Source organism: Heterocephalus glaber, unplaced genomic scaffold (genome assembly GCF_053883595.1).
Source record: "Heterocephalus glaber isolate CG9 unplaced genomic scaffold, H.glaber_assembly_v1.0 deba00000546, whole genome shotgun sequence".
NCBI classification, from domain to species: domain Eukaryota; kingdom Metazoa; phylum Chordata; class Mammalia; order Rodentia; family Bathyergidae; genus Heterocephalus; species Heterocephalus glaber.
Window position 1 is genome coordinate 22,663,682 of NW_028258147.1, and position 24,081 is coordinate 22,687,762.

General features: G+C 36.1%; 1 protein-coding gene across 2 annotated transcripts in view; it reads left to right on the plus strand.

Annotated features, from left to right (window-relative positions):
- Positions 1-7,786: 7,786 nt before the first annotated feature.
- Positions 7,787-24,081, plus strand: part of Samtor (S-adenosylmethionine sensor upstream of mTORC1) — a 74,976-nt gene continuing 58,681 nt past the window's right edge. The window contains exon 1 of one of the 2 annotated variants that reach the window (XM_021244766.2): positions 7,787-8,089. In XM_021244766.2, the coding sequence (XP_021100425.1) occupies positions 7,930-8,089 (160 nt within the window). In that variant the 5' untranslated portion in view covers positions 7,787-7,929. The remainder of the gene's footprint in view (positions 8,090-24,081) is intronic. The other variant, XM_004865282.4, reaches the window with a different exon arrangement.

The window sequence follows — 24,081 nt, forward strand, 5'->3', positions numbered from 1 at the left end:
GCGCAGGTCTGGAGCTCACAGCTTCTCCCCAGGATCTGCATACACTTACCGTTGGAATGACAGGGCTCTGGCTGAAGCTTGTGCCTCAAATGCCAATTTTTATGGGCTATAATCAAATTGGCAGATAATTATTTTTAAATAACTAACAAAGTGTTTCTCCATCTGATGTTTTTCCTAAAACATGTAATGTGAACCAACCAAAGAGTAAAATCAAACAAACAAAAAAAATACTATGCTTGTCTTCAACTAATCTACCATTGCTTCTTTTTAACTCCTTTGATATTTCAATGGGTAATTTCCCTGAAGAAATACATTCTTCTGAAACTAAGTAGGAAATATTTTAACCCACCTTAAATTTTTTGCTAATATTTCACCAGGATCACTCTTTGGAATTAGATCAGCTTAAGAATTGAAAACTTTGCCTATCATTTTCTATTTTAAAATCATGGGTACTGGTAAAGGATTGCTTCAGGACTAACTTGATGTCTCTTTCATGTTCACTTATCTCTGTTAAAAGTTATGCTGATATGTTGCTCTTTTCACACCAAACTGATTATTTGGTTGACCTTGGAAACAAAAGAGATTAAGTATCTGTACCAATTTTTTTTTTTTCCTGCTGGGGATAGAACTCATGACCTTGCACTTGCCAGGAAGGCATGGTGCCACTGAGCTAAATCCCCAGCCTTGTACCAAAATTTTTACCTACACCTTTTTGTTGGTAAATAAACAAGAACCCACTAATCTGCATCCTTTTGCTAATAACTGCAAACTTTATGAAAATAAAATGTTTTTGTTTTGCCATCAAACCACAATGCCTATCATGTCTGAAATGTAATAATTATTTTAACAGCTTCACTGAGCTAATAAACTACACACACTTAAAATCTACGGTTTGATAAATTTTGTCATATGTACTAACTTGACAAACTATCACCAAAATCAAGATAATAAACATCCATTACCTTCAAAAATGATTTTATGTTACTTCGTTATCTTGTTCCCATACACCACTGATCTATTTACTGTCCCTACAGATTAGTTTGGATTTTCTAGAATTTTATGTAAGTAAAATCATACAGTATGTATTGTTTTCTAGCTGGCTTCTGTCACTCAGCTTGACAGTTTTAAGATTTATTCATGATATGTGAAACAACATTTCTGTTTATTGCTGACTACTAGCAAATTGTATGGGTATAATAATTTCTTTACTTACCTATTGGTAAACATTTGAGTTATTTCCAGACTGGAGCTATTACAGATTAAGCTTCTGCAATGTTTGTATATAAGTCTTTTGTAGACATGCTTTTATTTTTCTTGGCTTAATGTTTAATGATAGGAAGGCTGGATCAAATGGTAAGCATATGTTTGACTTTTTAAGAGACTGCTAAACTGTTTTCTAAAGTGATTGTACCACTTAACATTTTCACCTGCATTTATGAAAATTCCCCCTTCTTTCCATCCTACGCAACATTTGGTATGGTCAGTCATTCTAATTTTACTCATTCTCATATGTTTGTAGTTGTATCTCATTCTGGTTGGGCTTTTCTTCACTAATGATACTCAGCACTTTTCATGCACTTTGTGCCAGCTGTCCATCACATTTTAGGTGGTGTCTTCATATCTTTTTCCAATTGGTGTAAAAAGGTAATTGCTTATTTTCTGGTTACTACGTCTTTTGAGTTCTTTATATAATCTAGGTACAAGTCCATTCTGTGGCATATAATTTCAAATATTTTCTACTACACAATGGCTTATGTTGTCACTCCCATTGCAGTATCTTTCACAGAACATTTACATTTTAATGAAGTCCAAAAATTTTTTTCAATAAAATTTTTTTCTCTTGAAAATCATATCTTATGTCATATCTAAAAATATATTTGCCTAACCCAAGGTTACATAGTTTTTATACTTTTTCCAGAAGCTTTATATTGGTAGGGTTTTTAAAATTTAAATCTGTGCTTAGTTTGAGTATTTTATTTGTATGGCATGAGGCATAAAGTTTGGGTTTTCTTTTAGGCATATGGAGGTCCTATTGTTTTGGCATACGGGTATCCATTAGTCTTTATTTAAAAAATTATTCTTCTCCATTAAACTGCCTTTGCTTCTTTGTTGGAAAATCAGCTATTTATACATATGTAGGCATATTTCTTAACTTTCTCTCTTGTTCCATTGATCCATTTATTTTTATGCCGGTACCACACTATTTTTATTGGTGTGACTATATGCTAAATCTTAAAACTTCCAGCTTTGTTCTGATTTTACAGAATTGTTTGGCCTTGCATTTTCTTTGTATTTACGTACAAACTTTTGAGTCAACTTGTCAATTTCTTCAAAAACTCATACTAGAAATTTAATTGGTATTTCCTTGACTCTTCAAGTCACTTTGGGGCAAACTGACATTTTAGCAATATTGAGGCTTCCTACCTATAGCTCAATACCTTTATATTGAGTTAAAAAATGTTAGCAGTTTGGTTTTGGAATGAATAATTTTTCAGAACATCTAAATAAATTGGAAATATCATGCTTATTGCTTGCCATAATAATAATAGATTTTAATCTGATTTTTCTAAAATCATTTCTTTTAATTATCTTAGAATAAAATTTGGGAAGAGGCAACAGTCAACTTTAGGAAATGTATGGTGGTTATACTTTGACATATAAGACCTTTTAATTTCAGAGCTAATATGAAAATTTTAGAACATGTTTTACTATCAGGAGGAGATAAAATGATTTAGCTCAGTGGTTCTACCGCCTGCCTTGCAAGCACAAGGTCCCGAGTTTGATCCCTGGTACCAAAAAAAAAAAAAGATGAACCAGTGATAAATTATTCAATCTGAAGAGGAGACTGATACATATTTAATAAGAGAAAGTATAAGTCAACTTCTTGCATCCAAGAAAATTTTATTTTCTCAAGCCCCCTATTGATGTTTGCAATTTTTTAACTTTTTCAAAGCAACTTTTTCTTATTCGTACAACTTTGTAGGGTAGGAATGCTAAATCCTTATCATCTGACAGCTGAGGAAACAGGAAACCAAGTAACATCGTTACAGTGGGAGCAACTGAAAACTGCTTCCTGGTCACCTGGTTTTCTTCCGTGAGATCTCTTCACTAGGCACTGCTGTGAAAACAAAACAAAACAAAACAAAATCTAGCTAGTTCAAAGTTAAAAATGATACAATATTAGGTAGCTTCAAATCTCCAGAAGCACCAGAGAAACAGACTTGAAGACTATATAACTTTGATTAACACCTAAGTCAGATTCAATAACTGCTATAGGGAAAAGCCTACTCCCTCCATGTTTGGCCTACAAAGCAAAGTTTGGACAACCAGAGCCAGAACCTCATCACTGCAATCCTAAAAAAGACCCATACTTCAGAGTCTCCCTCAACAAACCAAAAGATTTCCTGTAATGTTTGTTTTATGGTTTTGCTTTATTCCAAATACATATTCCACTCAAGAGAATATGATTAACAGAATCTAGGTCATTCATTTGAGCCTGCATTCACAATGTGAGAAATCCCCCAAACATAAAAATGATATCCAAAAGGAACTGAGTAGGTTTAACATAGCAAAGAACATGTCACAAAGTTTTCTCTAAATGAATGTGAGTCACAGAATTACTGTGGTTTGGGAGCTGAAAGGGATCTTTCAAATTGCCAGTGTTTTCTAAACTTTAGGTCATGACTAAATAGAGGGCCATACAATTTATATAGTGTGCTTCACAGTTTTTAAAAAAAGAACAAAATTGAAAATACCATGATGTATTTCACTTGGCAAATGCAAACCTTACTTGATAAAATTTTTGTCCTCATCATATATATATATATATATATATATATATATGTTCATAAATGTACATGTATCTATAGTATGCTTCTCAGATTCCTGAGTCCTAATGATAAATATATTTCTTACTTGAGTCATAGTAAAAATAATAATACATAAATTGAAAATCACAAGTCAAATAAAACCTCTCGATTTTATGTTTGACAGAGGAAAAAATAAAACTCAGAGAAATCAAGTATCTTGCTCTGGTGGTTAATGTAAATACAGAAACAAAACATAAAAAAAATCAGTTTTACACTCCATTATAAGGGCATAATTTACTTCCATTTTCTAAGTAGAACTATTTCTAGATTAGTCCAGTTATAATTATTGAATATATTTCATTAGTATATCACAAAAATATTGTAAATTTTATAATTGCATTTGAAAGCAGGTATAAATTAATTAATTGTTATCACTTGCTATAGTTAACACTAGTCTTAACAATATCCTGTATATCAACTCTAGAAAGATAGTTAATCTATGTGTTATTTTAAAGATTTTCAATATGAACAGATACATTAAGAACTGCAGAAAAGACACTGGAATCACAGTAACATATAACTTTTTAAAGAAAATTAACCTATTTTTAATAAACAGAAGCAGTTTTAATATTATAATTTGCTTTATTGAATGAAAAGATATCAGTAACAATATTTTTCTTGATAGTTTTCCAATCTGTCTGTATCAAAATTTTGTTTTGAAATATCATTAAATACATCTTCTAAAGGAAGATTCTATTATTTGAAATAAAATGTGAGCTGGGTGTGGTAGGGTATGCCTGTAATCTCAGCTACTCAAGAGGCTGAGGCAAGATAATTGCTAGTTGGAGGCCAGCCTGGGCAACTTATCAAGACTATGTCTCAAAATAAAAATAAAAACAAACAAACAAAAAATAAAATACAGGAATGTATTTTAATACAGTGCGGCAGCCCTTGCCTAGCATGTCTGGAACCATGGGACCAGTACTGCAAAAATAAATAAATAAATAACATGACATAACATAACATAACATAAAGGATTTTTAAAAAAATGTTTTCAAATGATGACACTTCTACATATTAAAATTTTGAATAATAAAACAAAGTATTTAAGCTTCATGGGTATTTTTATGTTCATAGGCAAGAATTATACTAATAATAGGTAAATATTTTTTAAATAACACAGATTTTATGCTTCCAGACCTCATAAATTTCTGATAAGGATCCTATTTCTAGACACTCATGAACCAGTGACTTTTTCCAACTTGGAATATAATAAGGAGATTGATCAAGTCTTTTTGCACTTTTGATGTACACCATGTTTTATAGATATAAATTTAATATTAATGCTATTATTATGCAACATTAAAGTCTAGTTTTTAAGAATTTTATTGGTTTGTCCAGCAGAGTCACAATACTGTATTTTACTCTAACATCTCCTTTCTCAAAAAGTAATTTTAAATAACAATAAAAGAATTTTTTAAAAATTAGTTATTTACAGTAAATAAAACCTGCTATGGGGGGGTGCTGATATTTTCCTGAGCATAGGATATACTTGTTGAATATGGCACCAAAGCTAGACCTTGCTGTGAATCCCTTTTTGCTGGTGAGTAAAATAGTTATTTCACTGTTGAATCCCATTACCATTCCTCTGCTACCTGAACAGACAGAAAGCTTTTTGTAACATTACCAATTAGACTGGAGAAAGGTAGTTATAAATGTCAATATATATGGTGCTCTATGGTAATTGCTGCGTCCTGATAAGAGAGCTCAATACAAGTGTTTCTAAGGACATATTGGTCTGTGTTCCACTTAAATTCATAGAAACTTAAAGTCTATCCAGTTTCTGGATCTTGAGTTGCTTCTCAAGAAAGTGACAAGTCAAAGAAATAAAGATATGGAGCTCTTTCTTACTTGAAAATGACTACCTAGTTTTAAATAAGTTCATTTTTATTTTTTCTTCTATTATTTGCTTAAGGTAGGTACTATACCAACTAGAATGGCTAGTTAAGAAATAGCAAGAAGTTACTGCATACTTCTTAAAAATAGAAAACCTTTAAAAATCTCATTAATGACTTTGTAAATTGTAATAGACATTCACATGTACTGTCACAAGTGACATAAACTGCTACCATCATTTGGAAAAGACCATTTGATGATATACATCCAAAATTTCAATATGTTTGATTACTTTGATCCAGGAATTCAACTTTCAGGAATTAGCATAATGCAATGTGTAACCAAAAAATAGACAAATGTGTAAAACGGTGTTCACCACAGCGTTATTTGTAATACAGAAAGAAATGGAGATGCTGTACATATACAATGACTGGAAATTGGTTAATGAAATGGTAGGTAATGAAATGATAGGTTACTCATTCAATAGATTACCATGTAAGGATGAAGAAATATCCCTTTGAAAATAATGTATCCAAGCAAAGAAAAAATGTTAACAGTTGTTATCTCTCAGTGGGGGGGTCTCCAGGAGACTTTAATCATTTTTATTCCCTTTTATATTTTTCAAATTTCCTTCAGTAAACATCTTTAATTTTACAAAGGTCTTAAAAATTAATTTGCTAGTAGTGTGGAGGAAAGCTTAAAAATACCACTCAGTACAAATAAAATATAATGTTCTTTTTTGTATGATTGTAGTTTCCAAATATTTTCACCTCTATTTGCCTCCCATGTATATGAAACTGTGGAAAGAGCCCAAAGAGATGTGTCATTCAAACTCCCCTTTCTTCCCAAATAAAATTCCCCCAATAAGGTCACCACATTCTCATTTTATTAGGCACTTCCATGTAAGCTCTTTCGTAACGTAATTCATTCTTTGGAAGTTCCGATGTCCCTATCTGTGCCTTTCATCTGTCTCATCACTGGCAGGCCATATCTTCCACCAATCTTCTCTCACTTCTCACTTTTCCTGTGACCCAGAAAGCTCTTGAGACAATTACACAAAGTAAGCTTTATTCGTATTTATAATTGATCAGAAGTTTTCACTGCAAATGATTTCTATAGTGTCGTTAGCCAACAACTGCAATACGAAGGTGGTCCATGGTGTAACACAATTCATTCAGGATGCTCTGGCTATTGACTCTCTCAAGCTCTGGCAGCCTTAGTACCATTTTAGGAGCTACCTCTGTTTGGAAAGCAGTGCTCCACCTTTCTGAGTAGAAATCAGCAATCACATTCCCAGAGAGCTGCAACTAACCCTCTACAATGGAGGCCTGAGGTCACCGGAACGGAGTTTAAAAGCGCTCCAAAGTATATACCAGGGCAGGCTTCCTGCTGGTCACCACAAGAATTGTCAAGGACATCTGTTGGGAGCTTTCTGATTTTACAACGAGGTCCTTTCATAGCTTCCATGGGTTCTCCTGGCTCTCTCCTTTCCTCATTTTCTGTCTTTCATTCAACAGTAGCACTAAAGGCATTAGCCATTTTTGGCCAGTGAATTAAATCAGCACTTGCAGCCTGACTTCTCCCAGGGCCAATGAAAGCCTGTGACTTGGATCCTTCTTTTTGAAAAATTCCTGCGCTGCAAAATATTTTAAAAGGAATCTAGCTAGGAGAAACCTACACAGGTGTAACAAAATACAGTGGAGAGATCAAGTAGAGGGCGCTGGCCGCGTGGCACCAGATTGCAAACTACACTGACGGGAAGAGGAAGAAGACGTGCAAGACCTAGAAGGCAGAATGAAGCCCAAACTCAACAAACTCCTACGCGCAAGCGCGTCGCTCACTGCGCCGGCTCCCCAGGCCGCACCAGGGCGCCTGCGTACAGAATCCGGGCGAGGTGGGGAGAGGACCTGAGCTCCTCTCCTGGTTCCCCCGCCCTCCGCCTGCGGGCCCCGCCCCCTCCAGCTGCTCGCCTTCCCAAACAACCCGGTGCCCACCGCCGCGACCGCTCATTGGTCCTTGGTCTTTTCCGTTTCCTCCCAGCCCTCCATATTTCACCAATCGGACCCGACGTTTGGGTAAAGGTCCACCCCCGAGACTGTCGCTTGGGCTCCTCTGCCTCCTGCGGCTGCTGCCTCCGCTGCTGCCTCCTCCTTCCCCACCTCCTCGGTCCGGGAGAGTCCGCGGGGGCCTGAGGGGCGGCGGAGGCGGCGGCAGCGGCTGCGAAATGGAGCCGGGGGCCGGCGGCCGGAGCGCTGCTCGCGAGCAGAGTGCCGGGCCCCCGAGCCCTCGGCAGCCCCCGGAACAGGAGCGGAAGCTAGAGCAGGAGAAGCTCTCCGGGGTGGTGAAGAGCGTCCACCGGCGGCTCCGCAAGAAGTACCGAGAAGGTAAACAGCGAGGAGGGGGAGGGGCGCCTCATCCCCCCGCCCCTGTCACCCCCCCCCCGCCCTCCATTGAAATCCGAGGGAGCTGCACGTCAGGCGCAGCTCAAGCCCTCGGCCGCTCCGCCGCCCCCCTTGCCGCGAGGGCCTTCGGCGGAGTTCCGGGCCCGTAGAGGAGCAGAGTCCTCACCCCTCCAAGCCCCTGTCCCCAGTCGCTGTGCTCAGTGTTGTCACCGCTCGCACACCCTTCCCCGAGAAGGTAGAGGTAGCTCGCTGAGAGAGACGCAAAGGTAAAAGGCAGAGACAGGTAAAATCCTGTGGTGAAAGACGGATGGAGAGAAGCTGAGTTGCCCCTCGTTCCCTGGCGGTGGACCAGCCTGTTGTTACGTTCGCTCGCCGTCAGGTCCTCTTCCTAATAACCTCATCCTACAGCTGTTCCCAGAAGCTTCCTCGCAGCGGCTTCCAGGGCTGTGAAGTGAACAGGCCTTTTTGCTGACTGCACTTCACTGTTAAAAGGGATCAGGCTGCACCCATGCCCCCACACCCATTCTTCAAATGCTTAATCTTCGTGTTTTTGTAGAGATCTGGGGGAGGTCCTTAAAATGCTGTTTGGTTTTGTAGCTTCCTAAAGACAGGTACTGAGAAAGCCGTCCTTCGTGAGAGCCTCCAGCTTGGACGACCTTAAGGGAGGGAAGAAGCGTTAGTAGCGCTGGCTTATCCTGAGTGCTTGTAGTTGGGATCTTCAGTTACCCTCTTCAATATAGGTTATTGTACAGAGCTATTTTATAAGATTTTGGCAGTGAAAGGTCTCAGCCTTTTCATATGTTCAGGAGAAAGTTCTCTTAGGTATCAGAATGGGGTAATTTTCAACTGGCTCTCAGTTTAGCTTAATTGCAAACTGAAAAGTCAGTACTTCTCTATCCTTAGTTAATAATTTAGGTTAGAAGCAAAATTACAACAGTGAAGGAACAAAAACATCTGAAGTCATGTTACTCTCCACTTATGTACACTTTTCATTTACTCTAGAAAGTTAAAACTAAGTGTTTTTGTGCCTTCGAATGTAGTTGATAGGTTTTCTTCCCTTGGCAACTCAAGTCTAGCTTTTAACAGACTACTATCATTTAATAGGTGCCAATAGAGACTTATGAAGAATAGATAAGATATTGAAATTTGTTTTTAGCAGTGCTTTAAATCCCAACCACAATTTATTCAATAAAATGAGTAGTTACCATAGCAGCAATTGCATCATTCTTGATATTCGAAGAATGCATTTACATAATGGCATTCACTGTAGATTTTTAGGTTATTTGAAGAAAAGAGGAACTAAATGGACACTTTCTTGCAATTTTTTCATGCCATTTTGTATAATTGTAAGTGCATATTTTTAAAGAAAACTGGCATATGATTTACTGTCCATTTTTTGCTTTTTATAATTCATTATTCATCATTTATTCATAAATGAATTAGATTCCACTTAAATTAACACGATGCTAATGTGTCATCATCTCTTCAAGTGCTGTTTGTGCATGCTTAGTTCCTACATGTTTAAACATGTCTTTAAGGCCAAATATTAACCACAGGAACAATTGTTTATAATGAGAATTGGGTAGTTGGAAGTTACCAGAGCTGGAATAGGTATGTGTAGTTCAGAAGTGAATGATCTAGTGTGCTGCTGTGCAGGTAAAGTACTGACAATCTAAACTTTTGAATGAGATTGTTTTTTAGGCATTTTAATGCCCTGAATTCCATCAGTGCTCTAGACTTCTCTAGGCTTTACCCCAGGGATACACAGAGCTCCATCAGTGGGCTAGAACAATAAATAATCATAATAAGCAGACTCTCAGCACCTTTACTTTTGATGTCAGGGAAATCTTACTTATAAAAAAGCCTTTCATGAAAAAGCCTGATTGTGTGCATAGTCCCAAAGACATAATTTCTAGTGTTTTACTTTGGGCACTTAGTATTGAAATAATGATGATGCCCAGTTTGTAAACATATTTTACAAGTTCACTTGCAAATCATGAGATAATATAAATGATTTTTAGGTGGTTGGTCAACCTACAAAGGCTTATTTAATCAGTAATGTATCTGAACTATTGTACCAATAACTATGGAAACTCATTAGGTCCTGTAAATTCATCAGCCAGATTTTGGACTAGTAATGTAAAGTAACTCCTCCTTTTTACATATGAGTGAGCTGAGTCCTGAATATATTAAAATAACTTGCTTGAAGCTTGAGTAGTTCATCATTAGTACTATACATATCGTATGGGGGTGATAGGTTTCCTTCTCATTTTCAAGCTTAATGTTGGTGATTCTGAATGTTAGGATGTAAGGGAAAAGGAAAAGGGGGAAATAGCTCTAGAATTTGGATTAGGGACAAGGATATAAAGTGATAGGAATGGGTGATCCATAGGATAGGTATGATTAGCTTAGTTGGGGTTACGTGAGGTATGGATTTTTTAGAGTGAGATGGTAGGGAAAGAAAGAAAGCTGAGGTGAAAGGAAGGTAGCAAAGCAGTCATGGAATAGTGGATTTGAGTGAGGACTGGATAGTAAGTGTGGGGTTGGAGAATAGGATTTTGCCTTCCCTTATCTCTGGTAGTGGAATTGAAAATGAAGCAGAAAAAAGAATGAAAATCAGGTTGTTTTCTCTTGTGATGGGAAAGATTTGACTGTTCCAGTCTGTTAATGGGGAAGAGCAGCTGGGGTGAGGAGCCCTGAATAGGGTTATAAAGACTAGTGGGTAGATTTAATGTGGTGTTTTGTTACTTTTTCTCTCCATACTACATTTTGCTGCTTGTCTAGTTAAGGATCCTATGCCATTTTACATAAAGGTAAAGCAAAAATTGGAAGTAAAGGTCAGTGTTTAAGGCAATATTGCATTATCTAAAGTAGTTACTAAAAGGAAATGCTAGAGAAATGCCGAACTATGGTGATGAGAAAAGGAGTTTTCTGGAGTCAGCCATTTGTAGATGAGACCTTCTTTTAGATTGAATTTATATAAATGGAATATTCTTGCATTTATATGTATTTTCTGGTTTTTGCTATGCATAATTTTAAAATTTTATCTCCACACAAATCAAACTTATTTACTTTAAATATATCCTAAGAATTATAAACAGTTTATTAAGAAGAGATAGCTGGTTTTATTTTCCAAACAGGGATTTTATTGCTTTATCAGATGTGCCTGATAAGTACATCTCAAATTGAGAACTGAACTAGAGGCATTTGTATTTTCAGTTGTCTTTATGTGATTTCTTTTCATAATCTTACTCATAAAAATTCCTTTTTTGTCAAATATAAAAGTTCATGTAAAAATTTCAAGAACATATAAAAGGCTGCAGCTCTCAAGAGTAAAAGTACAATCTCCATTCCATTTAATTTTGATTCTTTTGCTTCTGTTTTGTATATTTCTTTACTTTTAGAAAATTTCATCAATTTGTTTTTTTCTCTGAATTTACTTATTCTACATATCAAAACAGAATAAAACAATTTATCGCATAAACACATGAAGGTTATAAATCAGTTGAAGAAATAAAAATGCATACTCAACTGTTAATAGTGTTTTCAAAGTCAAGGAGTTATGGGCAACCCTTATTACACTTTTCTACATTAAAATTAATGTTATTAGCAACAATGATAATTCTGTAAAATTAGATAAAACAGGTTATTGATACAGAAGCAGAAAACACAGGCTAGGGCATTTCTGTAGACTAGGTCCAGAAAAAAAAAAGTGTCACAAAGTTTACCAGTTGTGAGCAAGATTTTAGTATCAAGGACTAACTGACCTAGTTTAGATAATTAATACTTATTGGTTATTCAAATTTTCTTCTTACTTTGATACAAAAGGTGAATTAGAACAGTTGTTTAGGACAAGCTAAAAGTATGTATTTGTGATTATTCTGTGACAAACAAAATAAGGTATCTTGTGGGAAGGGGAAAAACCTGTGAATTAGAAATAATTTTGAACTAAAACCAAAATGTATAACATGAGTGAGTAAATGTAATGTTGTTGTTTTTACAAAACAAAATTTTGCAATTATTTTTTTTCCTTTAAATTCTTTTGTTGGTATATTATAGGTAGGCAGTACATTTACATTTACCGTTGGGTACTTGTACCTGTACATGATATATCTTGGTTCTTATTTTTTCCCCATTTCCTGTCCTCCCTTCACCCCCTCCACCCTTCCCTATTTACAAAGACTTTGTTTCCATTTTTTCTTTTTCACATTAATTTTTCCTTTCCCTTCTTTCCTTACCCCCATCCCTCCCACTTCCCCTACACCTTTGGACATTTTCTTCTTATTTCACGTTATCAGTTATTCATTTTAATCATTATTTACACTTTCAGTTTCTCCCACCAGAGAAACTATTCAGTATTTGTACTTGTGTGTCCTATTTATTTCCCTTAAGAGTATGGCCTCAATATGCATCCATTTGGCTATAAATGTCTCTAGTTTCTCGTTATTTATGGCTGAGTAGTACTCCATTTTATTAAAAAAACCACATCTTCTTTATCCAGTTGCCAGTTGATGGGCACTTGGGCTGTTTCCAAACTTTTGCTGTTACAAACTGTGCTATAAACATGGGTGCACATATATTGCTGTGGTATGATTCTTTTAATTGTTTTTGGAAAATACCCAGCTGGGGAATAGCTGAATCAAATGGGACCTGTAGTCCTAGTTCTTTGAGGTATTTCCATACTGATTTCCACAGTGCTTGCACCAGTCTGCACCCCCACCAATAACAGAGAAGGGTTCCTTTCTCCCCACAACCTGCCAACATGTGTTATTGGTTGATTTCATGATAGCAGCCATTCTTTCTGGTGTGAGGTAGAATCTCAGTGTTGTTTTCATCTGCATCTCTCGAATGACCAGTGATGTTGAACATTTTTCATATGTTTATTTGCTGCTTTTACTTCTTTGAGAAATGTCTGTTCATTTCAGATGCCCATTTTTGAATTAGGTCTTTAAATTTGGGGGATCTGATTTTTTAAGTTCTTTATATATTTGAGATGGTAGTCCTTTGTCTGAGGTACAGCTGCTAAAAATTTTTTCCACATTGTAGGTTGTCTCTTAGCTCTGTTGGTGGTTTCTCTTGCAGTGGAGAAGCTTTTTAATAAGATGAGATCTCAGTTGTTAATTCTTTGTGCCAGTTCCCATGCTACTAAGGTTTTGTTAATAAAGTGTTTTCCTATGCCAGTTTCTTCAAGAGTTCTACCTAACTTACCTTCCAGCAAGTTTAATGTTTCTGTTTTACTATTTGGATCTTTAATCCACTTTGATCTTAGTTTTGTGCATGGTGATAGATATGGGTCTAGTTTTAAACTTTGGCAGGTTGAAATCTGGTTTTTCCAACAGCATTTATTAAAGAAGCTATGTTTCCTCCAGTGAGGATGGTTGGCTTCTTTGTCAAAGATGAGGTGTCTAAGTATGTCTGGAGTTGTTTCTGGATCTTGTAATCTATTCCACTGATCCTCAGGTCTGTTTCTTTGCCAGTACCATGCTGTTTTTATCACAGTAGCTTTGTAGTATAGTTTCACATTGGATATAGTGATGCCCCCTGCCATGTCTCTGTTGCCTCGAATTGCTCTTGCTATTCTGTGTCGCTTCTGGTTCCAAATGAATTTTTGGATTGTTTCCTCCAGTTCTGTGAAATATATTGTTGGAATTTCAATCGGCATTGCATTTAATCTATATAGCAGTTTTGGAAGTATGTCCATTTTCACTATATTGGTTCTTCCTACCCAGGAACAAGTGATGTCTTTCCATTTTCTTATATCCTCTTTGATCTCTTTTTTCAGAGTACTGTAGTTTTCAGAGTAGAGATCTTTTGCTTCCTTTGTTAGATTAATTCCTAAGTATTTCATTTTTTTGGATGCTATCGTGAAAGGAATTGTTTCCCTAATTTCTCTCTCAGTAAGTCTGTTATTTGTGTACAGGAAGGCTATAGTTTTTTGAGTGTTGACCTTGTATCCAGCTACTCTGCTGAATCTGTCAATTAAGTCTAGAAGTCTTTTGGCAAAGCTTTTTTGGTCTTCTATGTAGAGTATCATATCATCAGCAAATAATGACAGTTTAACTTCTTCCTTTCCTATCTTTACTCCTTTTATTTCTTTCTCTTGTTTAATTGCTGTGGCTAATGTTTCCAGAACTATATTGAACAGGAGCGGTGATAGTGGGCATCCTTGCCTTGTGCCTGATTTTAGCATGAAGGATTTCAGTTTTTGATCATTTAGTATGATGTTGGCTGTTGGTTTTTCATATTTAGCCTTAATCAGGTTGAGATAAAGACCTTCTATTCCAGTTTTCTGTCTGGTTTTTATCATGAATGGGTGTTGGATTTTGTCAAATGCTTTTTCTGCATCTATTGAGATGATCGTATGTTTTTTGTCCTTTACTCTGTTAATATAGTGTATTACACTTATTGATTTACATTTGTTGAACCATCCTTGCACCCTGGGATGAATCCCACTTGGTCAGGGTGTATGATTTTGATGACCCTCTGTATTCTGTTTGCCAGTATCTTGTTGAGGATTTTTAGATCTATGTTCATTAATGAGATTGGCCTGTAGTTCTTTTTTTTTGGTTGGGTCTTTCTTTGGTTTTGGAATCAATGTAACACTTGTTTCCAGGAATGAATTTGGAAGTATTGCTTTCCTTTCAGTTTCATTGAAGAGTTTAAAGAGTAATGGCAATAGTTCTTCCCTAAATGTCTTGTAGACTTCAGCGTGAAGCCATCAGGACCTGGGCTTTTCTTTTTGGTAAATTTTTAATTACGTTTTCAATTTCACTGATTGTAATTGGAGTGTTTAGCATTTTTATATCTTCTTCATTTAACTTTGGCAATTCATATGTATCTAGAAATCTGTCCATTTCTTCTGTGTTTTCCATTTTATTAGAGTACAGGTTGTTGAAGTAGGTATTGATGATCTCGATTTTTGCTGGATCTGTTGTGACTTCACCTTTTTCATTCTTAATTGCATGGATTTGAGCCTTTTCTTTCCTTTTTTTGATAAGGTTGGCTAAGGGATTGTCGATTTTATTTATTCTTTCAAAAAATCAACTCTTCAATTCATTGTTTTTTTTATATCATTCTCCTAATCTCCATTGCATTGATTTCTGCTCTGATCTTTATAATTTCCTGTCTTGTAGGAGCTTTGGGTTTGTCATGCTCTTCCCTTTCCAGGAGCTTGAGGTTCTGCATTAGGTTATTTATCTTAGTTCTCTCTGTTTTCCTAATATGAGCATTCACTGCTATGTATTTCCCATGTAGAACTGCTTAAATTGTGTCCCATAGATTCCTGTGTGTTGTACTGGCATTATCATTTACTTGTAGAAACTGTCTAATTTCTTCTTTCATTTCCTCTGTGACCCATTGGTTATTCAGGAGGATGTTATTCAATTTCCATGTGTTTGTGGGTGTTTTGTGGTTTCTTATGCTATTGATCTCCAATTTTATTGCACTGTGGTCTGATAATGTACAGGGGGTAACTTCACTTCTTTTGCATTTACTTAAACATGTCCTATGAGCTAGCATGTGGACTGTTTTGGAAAATGACCCCTGTGCAGCTGTAAAGAATGTATATTCTGATTTTGTGGGGTGGAACCCTATAGACACCTATTATGTCCATTTGTTCAAAACTTGCTTCAGTTCTAGAATTTCGTTGTTGATTTTTTTGTCTAGATGATTTGTGACTGTGGAGTATTGAGGTCCCCCACTACAGTTGTATTAGTGCTTATATGGATTTTCATGTCCATTAATATTTGTTTTGTATAGTTGGGGGCATTCGTATTTGGTGCATATATTTTTATGATTGTCACCTCTTCCTCTTGGATTGTTCCCTTTACGAGGATGTAGTGACCTTCTTAGTCTCTCAATTAGTTTTGGTTTGAAATCTATTTTGCCTGCAAATAAGATTGCAACCCCTGCTTTTTTCCAGGTTCCTGTTGCATGGAGAACTATTTTCCATCCTTTTACTTTCGTCTATGAATGTCTTTTTGAATTAGGTGTGTTTCCTGTATACAGCATATTGTTGGATTTTGTTTCTTAAGCCATTCTGCCAGTCTGTTTCTTTTGATTTGTGAATTGAGGCCATTAACATTGATGGGTATAAATGATAAATATTGACTCATCCTTGTCATGATGTTTTAGTCCTTGGCTCTTTTGTTTCGTATTTTTCTCCCTTCCCTTTAGTTTCTTACCTTGCCTGGTGGCTTTGCTCTATTTGGCATCACGGAGTTGTGACCTTCACTGTCTTTTTCTAGGATATTGTTAAGAATTTTTTGGAGCGCTGGTTTGGTGTTCATGAATTTCTCAGGTGTTCTTTGTCATGGAAGTATCTAATTTCCCCATCAATTTTGAAAGATAAATTTACAGAATACAACAGTCTAGGTTGGAAGTTATTTTCTTTTAGGGCTTGAAATGCTTCACTCCAGGCTCTCCTTGATTTGAGGGTTTGTGTTGAGAAGTCTGTTGTGATTTTGATGGGCTTTCCTTTGTAGGTGATTTGTTTCTTTTCTCTAACTGCTCATAGGATTTTGTTCTTCTGTTGCCTTTCTGGGATCTTAACTATTATATGCCTAGGTGTAGCTTTTTTTTGATCATTGCTAGTTGGAGTTCTATATTTCTCACTTATCTGTATGTCCAATTCTCCACCTCTGTCTGGGAAGTTTTCTACTATAAGTTTTGTGAATAGTTTTTTTTATGTCATTTGTACTTTCTCCTGCTTTTTCTTGGACTCCTATCAGTCTTATGTTATTCTTCTGTGGATCATCTAGCAGCTGCTGGATTGATTTCTTGTGGTCCCTTACTATTTTTAAGAAATCTCTGTTTTCATGGTCACTAACCACGATCCTGTCTTCTATATCTGATATTCTGTCTTTGCATTCACTCAATCTGCTGTGAATACTTTCAATGGAGTTTTAATCTCTTGGATATCTGTTGGAATCTGTTTCATGGATTCCATTTTTTTCCTATGTTGGGTGATCATGGTTTCCATTTCTTATGCTGGTCATTCATGGCTTCCAGCATGGTTCTGAGCTCTTCTATTTATCTTTTTCTGTTCTAGAGCTTCTAATCATGTCTTTCACTCTGCTCACCATCTCTGTAGTTATCTGGGAAATTATTTCTGTTTTGAATTTTTCTAGAGCCTCATTCATCTGTTTTGTTACTTCCTGTGCTATCAGTTCTGGCTGTCCAGGTGGTTGATTATCATATTTTTCCACCTTGTTTCCCCCAGAATTTGCCAGTGGTGAGCTGGAAGTCTGTGTTTGTGTCCTGCCAAGGTACCTTCTCATTTTTAATTCTGTTGTTGGTACTGTTTTTTGCTTTAATTCTTGGGCTGATACTCCAATATTTCTTATTTTGAGTGTCTTTATTACTGGTGTTCAGAGCCCCTAAGGAGTGATTGCTTTTCAGAGATATCTTCCAGATATAGCTGTACTTTTTAGGCTTTGAGTCTCTAATGACTCTTAGGCAATCTTGTTTTCAGTATACCAGGGAGGACAACTGATTAGATCAATCTCTACACATTAGCCCAATTGACATAGCATCAAACACAGCTTAGAGAATGACAATTTGTGGTAGCAGTTAATCTGTCACTGTTAACCGTGCCAGCTAGATCAAAATCTAGGGCCAGCCCAAAATATGCTTCTACTAAGTAAACCCTTCAGTATGGCAAATTTACTCTTCAGGATAAGGATTTAGCAGGGGTTAGGGAGGGAGGGGTAGAGAGATAGAGGGAGAGGGATAGGTTAGAGGTGAGGCTAGAGGACATGGGAAGATCATGCAAATTGTGGGGATCTGTTGAAGACAGGAGGAAAAGACAGAGGGAAAGAACAGAGACAAGTACAGAACAAACTCACACTAGTGAAGCTAGAAATTGTATTCACCTTCCTATAAAAGTGACAGTTGAGAGGGCAGAGAGAGAGAAAAAATTCGGGATGGGACAGGAATGGGATCAAAGAGGGAGAGAAATATAGAGCCAGAAGGGATAGAGAGAGAAAAAGAAAAGAAGGAAGAAAAAAAGAAAAAAAAAAGAAAACAAAATGTCAAACCCAAAAAGGTCTTCCTCAGGATATGTCTCTGTTGTCCTGGTAGGCAATGCGGGCAGAAGTGTGCGGGTCTAAGTCAATTAGTCTCAGCAAGCCAGCCGTAGTCTACTGAGATTCAGGCTGCTTTCTGGCTGCAAGGTCCAAGGTGAGGTCCCTGACCTCCTGCAGGATTAAACTGTGCAAGGTTCGACTGCAGTTTCCAGCTGTGCTGCCCACTATGGGAATCTGGGTTTGTGTGGGAGATGCTGATCCCACCAACTTAGCAACACGATGGTCCAGTGTGCTTTTATTGAAGAGTTTTTCTTCACTTTCCCATTGGCTCCAGTTTTCATTGAGGAGCGTCAGAAAGGCCCTCTCTGTTGTTCACTTCTGCTCTATCTTCTGGAGCTCATGCCTCTGCTGTGCGGGTTCGGATGCTATGCAGCGTCCGTGCGGCGTAGACCCGCGCCGGATTCCGGTGGGGCTGCTGGCCTCGGGACCTGGTTCTGGCCGGTCTTGAAATTATTTTAAAATTTAGGATAATAGACTTTCTTATTTGAACACTTCTTAATTTTCTTCCTTTTTTATTTCCATTCAGCATAGCTGCTTTGATATACTGGCCAAGAAACTTTATACGGGTTATCTTTGTTTTACTATTTTTTCTAGTGAGATTTTGCTGTTTTATTTTTATGCTTTTCCAATTCACATGCATTCTGATGGAAAATCGAGAAGCATTTATGATAGAAACTTTGCTTGCTCAATAAAATAAATAGGGTAAAGACTCCACAGAAAGTCTAGCTAAGTTTGTCCTGGGGAAGTTTGAACTGCCTCTCCATCAAGGGGGAAAAAAAGACTGAATAATCAGAAACACTAATAGATAAAGGAGTGTTGATAACCTCAGTTCAGTGAAGGGTGCATAGTAGATGGGCAGTATATGTTAGCTTCTGCTTTTGTTATCATTAAGCATCTATACAGTCTATTTTAAGGATCTTTTTATGTTTCAGAAGATGACACTAAAAAGCAAAAGTACTGCTGCAGACCCTTTGTTTTAGCCAAGGTTTCATATCATTATCAGTGTTAGAATGTTTAGAACATTGGCATCTATATCTAAAACCTTTATAGAGTATGCACTGGACAATTTGAGGAACACTCAGCTAAAGTCCTATAGGTTGCATTAGAAGGAATCCAGAGTAAAGGAGACTGATTAGGAGGCTGTTATAATAACCTGATCTAGAGTCGATAATGCGTAAATAGCAACAGTAGTCATGAAGAGAAAGACAAAGTAAGCAGTTTTAGTGAAAGTAAAGGGGAAGAGACAAAGACAGGGCCAAGATTTCTTGCCTGGGAAAAATATAAATAGTAGCCTTTAGCATCCAGTTTGGAAATACCTTGTTTGAATAGGGTGGAGTTGGTTAGTACAGGGTAGACAGTAGGTTGGCTTGTTACAGGAACAGGCAGTGGTTTATTTAGTTTGGAACATTTCCTTTGGAAGTTTAAGGTTGGATGCCCTTTCTGTGGATAGTAAGCTTTGAGGGTAGGTGAACTTCCCAGAGTAATGATACATGTAACTGAGCATAGATCCTTGGAAGACACTAGTAGTTAGGGTTGAAAGGAGAAAGTGGAACCTTCACAGAACACAAGGCATAATACCAGGAACTGAGTTGCCACTGTATTTGGTGCTAACAGTAGAATTATGCCAACTGCTATTTATGCTTGATTTACAGTGAAGATGCTTAAAGTGACAAAGTCATTGTAAGAAGATAGTGGTTTGCCTTGATTTTGAAGATTCCCAGTCTCTGTTGGCTTAAGTGTAGCATTTTTTTGTATATCATGTTTGTATAGTACTTCAAATACGCAAGACAGTGGTTTTACTTTTAGCTTCAGAATCCTATGGGAAATTTTAAAAATGTTGATTTATAGGCTCCCAAAAAGCAATCTAGTGGATCTGTGATTGGAGCCTGAGAATCTACATATTTAATAATCTTGTGTTTGATTCTAATGCAGGTAATTGTTGAACCACTTCTTGAAAAACATGTAACTAAGATTTTCCTTAAAAAAACAAGGTGCTTTGATGCTAAAGAATGTGCTCTGAGAGCTCTAATTGGATGATTCATTCTTTACTCATGTATCTATGAAATACTTCATTTCTGTAATAAAATATCATATATAAAGAAATAAAGCATCAATTGAAATAGCTAAGTTAATGGCTTTTCAATACTAAGTATTCTTGCTGCACTATTATGTACAGTCACTTGTTATTTATTTATTTTTATTCGTACATATCTACAGTACATAATAGTTGCATTCTCTGTAGGATATTTTTTTTTTTTTTGGTACTGGGGATTGAACTCGGGTCCTTGCGCTTGCACAGCAGGCGGCAAAACCACTGAGCTAAATCCCCGGCCCTCCCTGTAGGATATTGACACATGTACATAACACATCATAATTCTTTTTTTATCCTTTCCACCTCCCTTTCCTCCCCTCTCCCTCTGTCTTTTGGTTCCCTTCCCATTTGAGAAAGATCTATCTCCCTACTTCTGTTGTCTTTTAATTTGCTTTTTATTCCTATTTTGGGTTTCTCACGAAGAGAAACCATGTGATATTTAAGCTTGTACATTTGATTTATTTCATTTAACATTATGGTCTCAAGATATATCCATTTTTCTACAGATGACTCGTTTAGTCTTTATGATGAGTAGTACTCCATAAGGCACTATATCCATATAAGTAGTTGTCTTTAAGTTTTTCTGTTGATATTTATGATACATATATTTATTTCTTATGTTTCCATTTTGTTTTGTTGCCATTTTTATAGTAGAAATAGTATACCTATATTAATATCTAAATAATTTAGGCAAGTCTATCATATTAATCCTGTCATAACCATCTCTCCTTGCATTATTTTTGTGAATTTAGAAAAGCCTGGTGCATGGACAAAGCTTTTCTGTTATAGATCTAAAAATTATTTACCATCTAACTAAAATAAAAAATTAAACTAGAGTCATCCAGTTTTGTATTAGGTACTTTTCCCTCATGGAACAAAATACCCATTACCTGCAATTTAAAGGAGAAATTTATTTTGGTTCGCAGTGTCAGTGGGTTCAGTCCATGGTTGGCTGGGTGTAAGGCTGGCTCTGAGAAACAGCATGGTGGAGGACAGCTGCTAAGCCCGTTGCAGCCAAGAGGCAGAGACAGAGGGGAGGAGCCGGGGATAAGAATACACCCTTTCAGGTTATGCCCCTAGTAACTCACCTCCAACCAGACCCCACCTTTTAACAGCACATTCAGCTTTGAATTCATCAGTGGATTAGTTCTGTAATGTATACAGTGCATCCATCATCTAATCCCCTTTTCGAAGTACCACTTGTGAACTCAAGAGAATTTTGGGAAACATTTTAGATCTAAATCATAACAAGCTCTGTGTATATAGCATTTGCAAGAGAAATCTCATGTGCAATCTGATTGACAGTTGCATTAAGACTTTCCTGTTTTATTATCAGATAATACTTTTGGAGTTCCCATTTTTATTAACCCTTGCTAATTACCAAAAGTAGCAGGATCCCAACCTTCTGCAAGTAGCATAACAGTAGAGGTGTTCCTTGTAGCTATCCTTAGTGTCTTCAAGGTAGCATAAGAAATTGAATGACTTCTGAATACCATCCTTTACTTCCATCAAGTTCACATGACATTTTCTAAAACGTTCATCTTTAAATTAGATGTAGTAATATCCAGGAAGTTAATAGCATAATATTTTTAATGATTTAAAATTCAAATTAATAAGGGATGAACTGGGATTGTATTATACGTCCAGCTTCCACATTCCCATTTTTTTCCTCTACACTTACGTTATAGAAATTATCTAGAAACTTTTTTTTTCCCACTCTATGAAAAGTTTCAAACATACAGAAAAATTGAAAATTCATATATCTCCCATCTGTGTTCTACAATTAATATTCTTCTATACTTCCTTCATCATACATGTGTTTCTCTATCCATCTATATACCTACAAACCTATCTAATTTTGATGCATGTCAGAATAAATGGAAGGAATCAATATATGTCACCCATTAGTTGTTCAGCATTTATTCCAGTTGTTTTCTTTAGAGATAGAGTTAAATACAATTGAATGCACAAATTTTAAGTGAACCAGTCAATGGATTTGACAAATATATATTCTTATATGACCTAGACTTTTAGCAAAACAGTACCATTGCCCAAAATGTTCCTTCATCTCCTTCTCAGTCAGCACCCATTCCATGTCACAAGTAGAATTCAGATTATCAAGTAATATGGCTTAAGATCATAAATCTCTGGGCTTCTTTTAAAATAACTTCCTTATAGGAGTTCATTTAGGCCAGTTTCTTAGAATGTGATCTTCTGAAAAAAAGACCTGGGTTTTATTGTTACAGCTTCCTTCCCTCAATTATACACCTACCACAGAACCCTAAAGTACCTCTACATAAATAAGCTCCCCTTTACTCATGTTTCCATAGCACCGGTTGCTTACTTTTATTATGTTTATTCTTCACTAGTTTACTTTTCTTTCTCACTAAACTTAGTTCCTTGAATAGAATTCTGCCTCTTACCTCTGTATCCCGATACCTAGCACTATTCCTCACAGAGACTTAAGCACACATGAAAAAGAAGTAAATATAAATATTCCTTGGTAGTTTTATCTTTATATTCTTAACATTAAAATTTCAGATTTTGGATATAAATTAATTTATGCTTTTATCTTCTTAAATTGAGTATACGATTAATTTTACCCTTTTTAATGTGTTTCAAGTTATTCCAAACATCACTCTATTTTTTAAATAATAAAATTGTAGATAGTAGAGATATTGTGAAATGCCATAACAAACATTTGATATGTGTATGTTGAGTCAACTTGGCTTATGCAGCGAGGTCTGTTTTTCTTCTTATTCCTGGTACTCTTATCTTCCCTACTCACTGGATCCTACATACCAGTATCAGCCCAAATTTTTTTTAAAAGATTTTTGTCAGTCCATAGAAACATAACAACTAATACATTTATGGATGTAATAGGTGTGTCTATTTGTATTGATATTAAAATGTAATAGTTTTGTTTATTTTGTATATTTGTTTATATTTATATATCCTAAGTTCACAGATAAAAAATTTTCAGCTTCAGTATCAGTTTCCTAAATTTATGCTATTTACAGAAATCTAATATCTGAGAACGACTGATCTCAAATGTACTGGTTTATAGTGCTTTACATGTAGCTATACTAATGTTTGTGGCACAGGTTGTTTAGAATAAATGGCTAATGTAACCTATAATAACCTTTAAAGGAGCATCTGAGTATCCCTAACTCCCATTTATATAGAAATCTTTCTATCCTTACAAAAGTTAAGTTCCCAAAAGGTGGCTCATTTTAAGCCCTTTTGTTTGAAAATTCAGTGTTGGACTAAATTATCTATGTGGCATACACACATTTGTATAATTCATTTTCACAAGGGAATAAGAGATGTTGATGAAATTGGTCCTTTTCTTGATTCTTTCCATCTCCCTTGTAAAATATATTCAAGATTTTTGTATTTAAGGTTTCTTGAATCATAAAAATGTTTATAATAAAAGGTTTATTCAAACATTCAAACAGAAGATATATATCATAAAGTAAATTGTGTTGTAAATATTAAATGTAATGCATGCTTCATTTTGCTTTTAAATTATATTTGATTACAGTTTTCTCCAAGCCTCACCACTCTCTGTATTATTTCACCAGGCATTTGTGTTTACAGCCTTACCATAGACTGCTAGTTTTGAGCCATGGGTGAGTAGTGGAGTCATTGGGGCCTGTCAGAGCAGGACATTAGAATAAATGATCAGTTCCCATTTCAGATCAGTTAAAGGACTATGCAGGTAGAATTGGCAGCCAGAGTTGAGAATCACTGCCAGAAATCTAACAGTGCAGTTACAAAAATTAAATAACTCCATT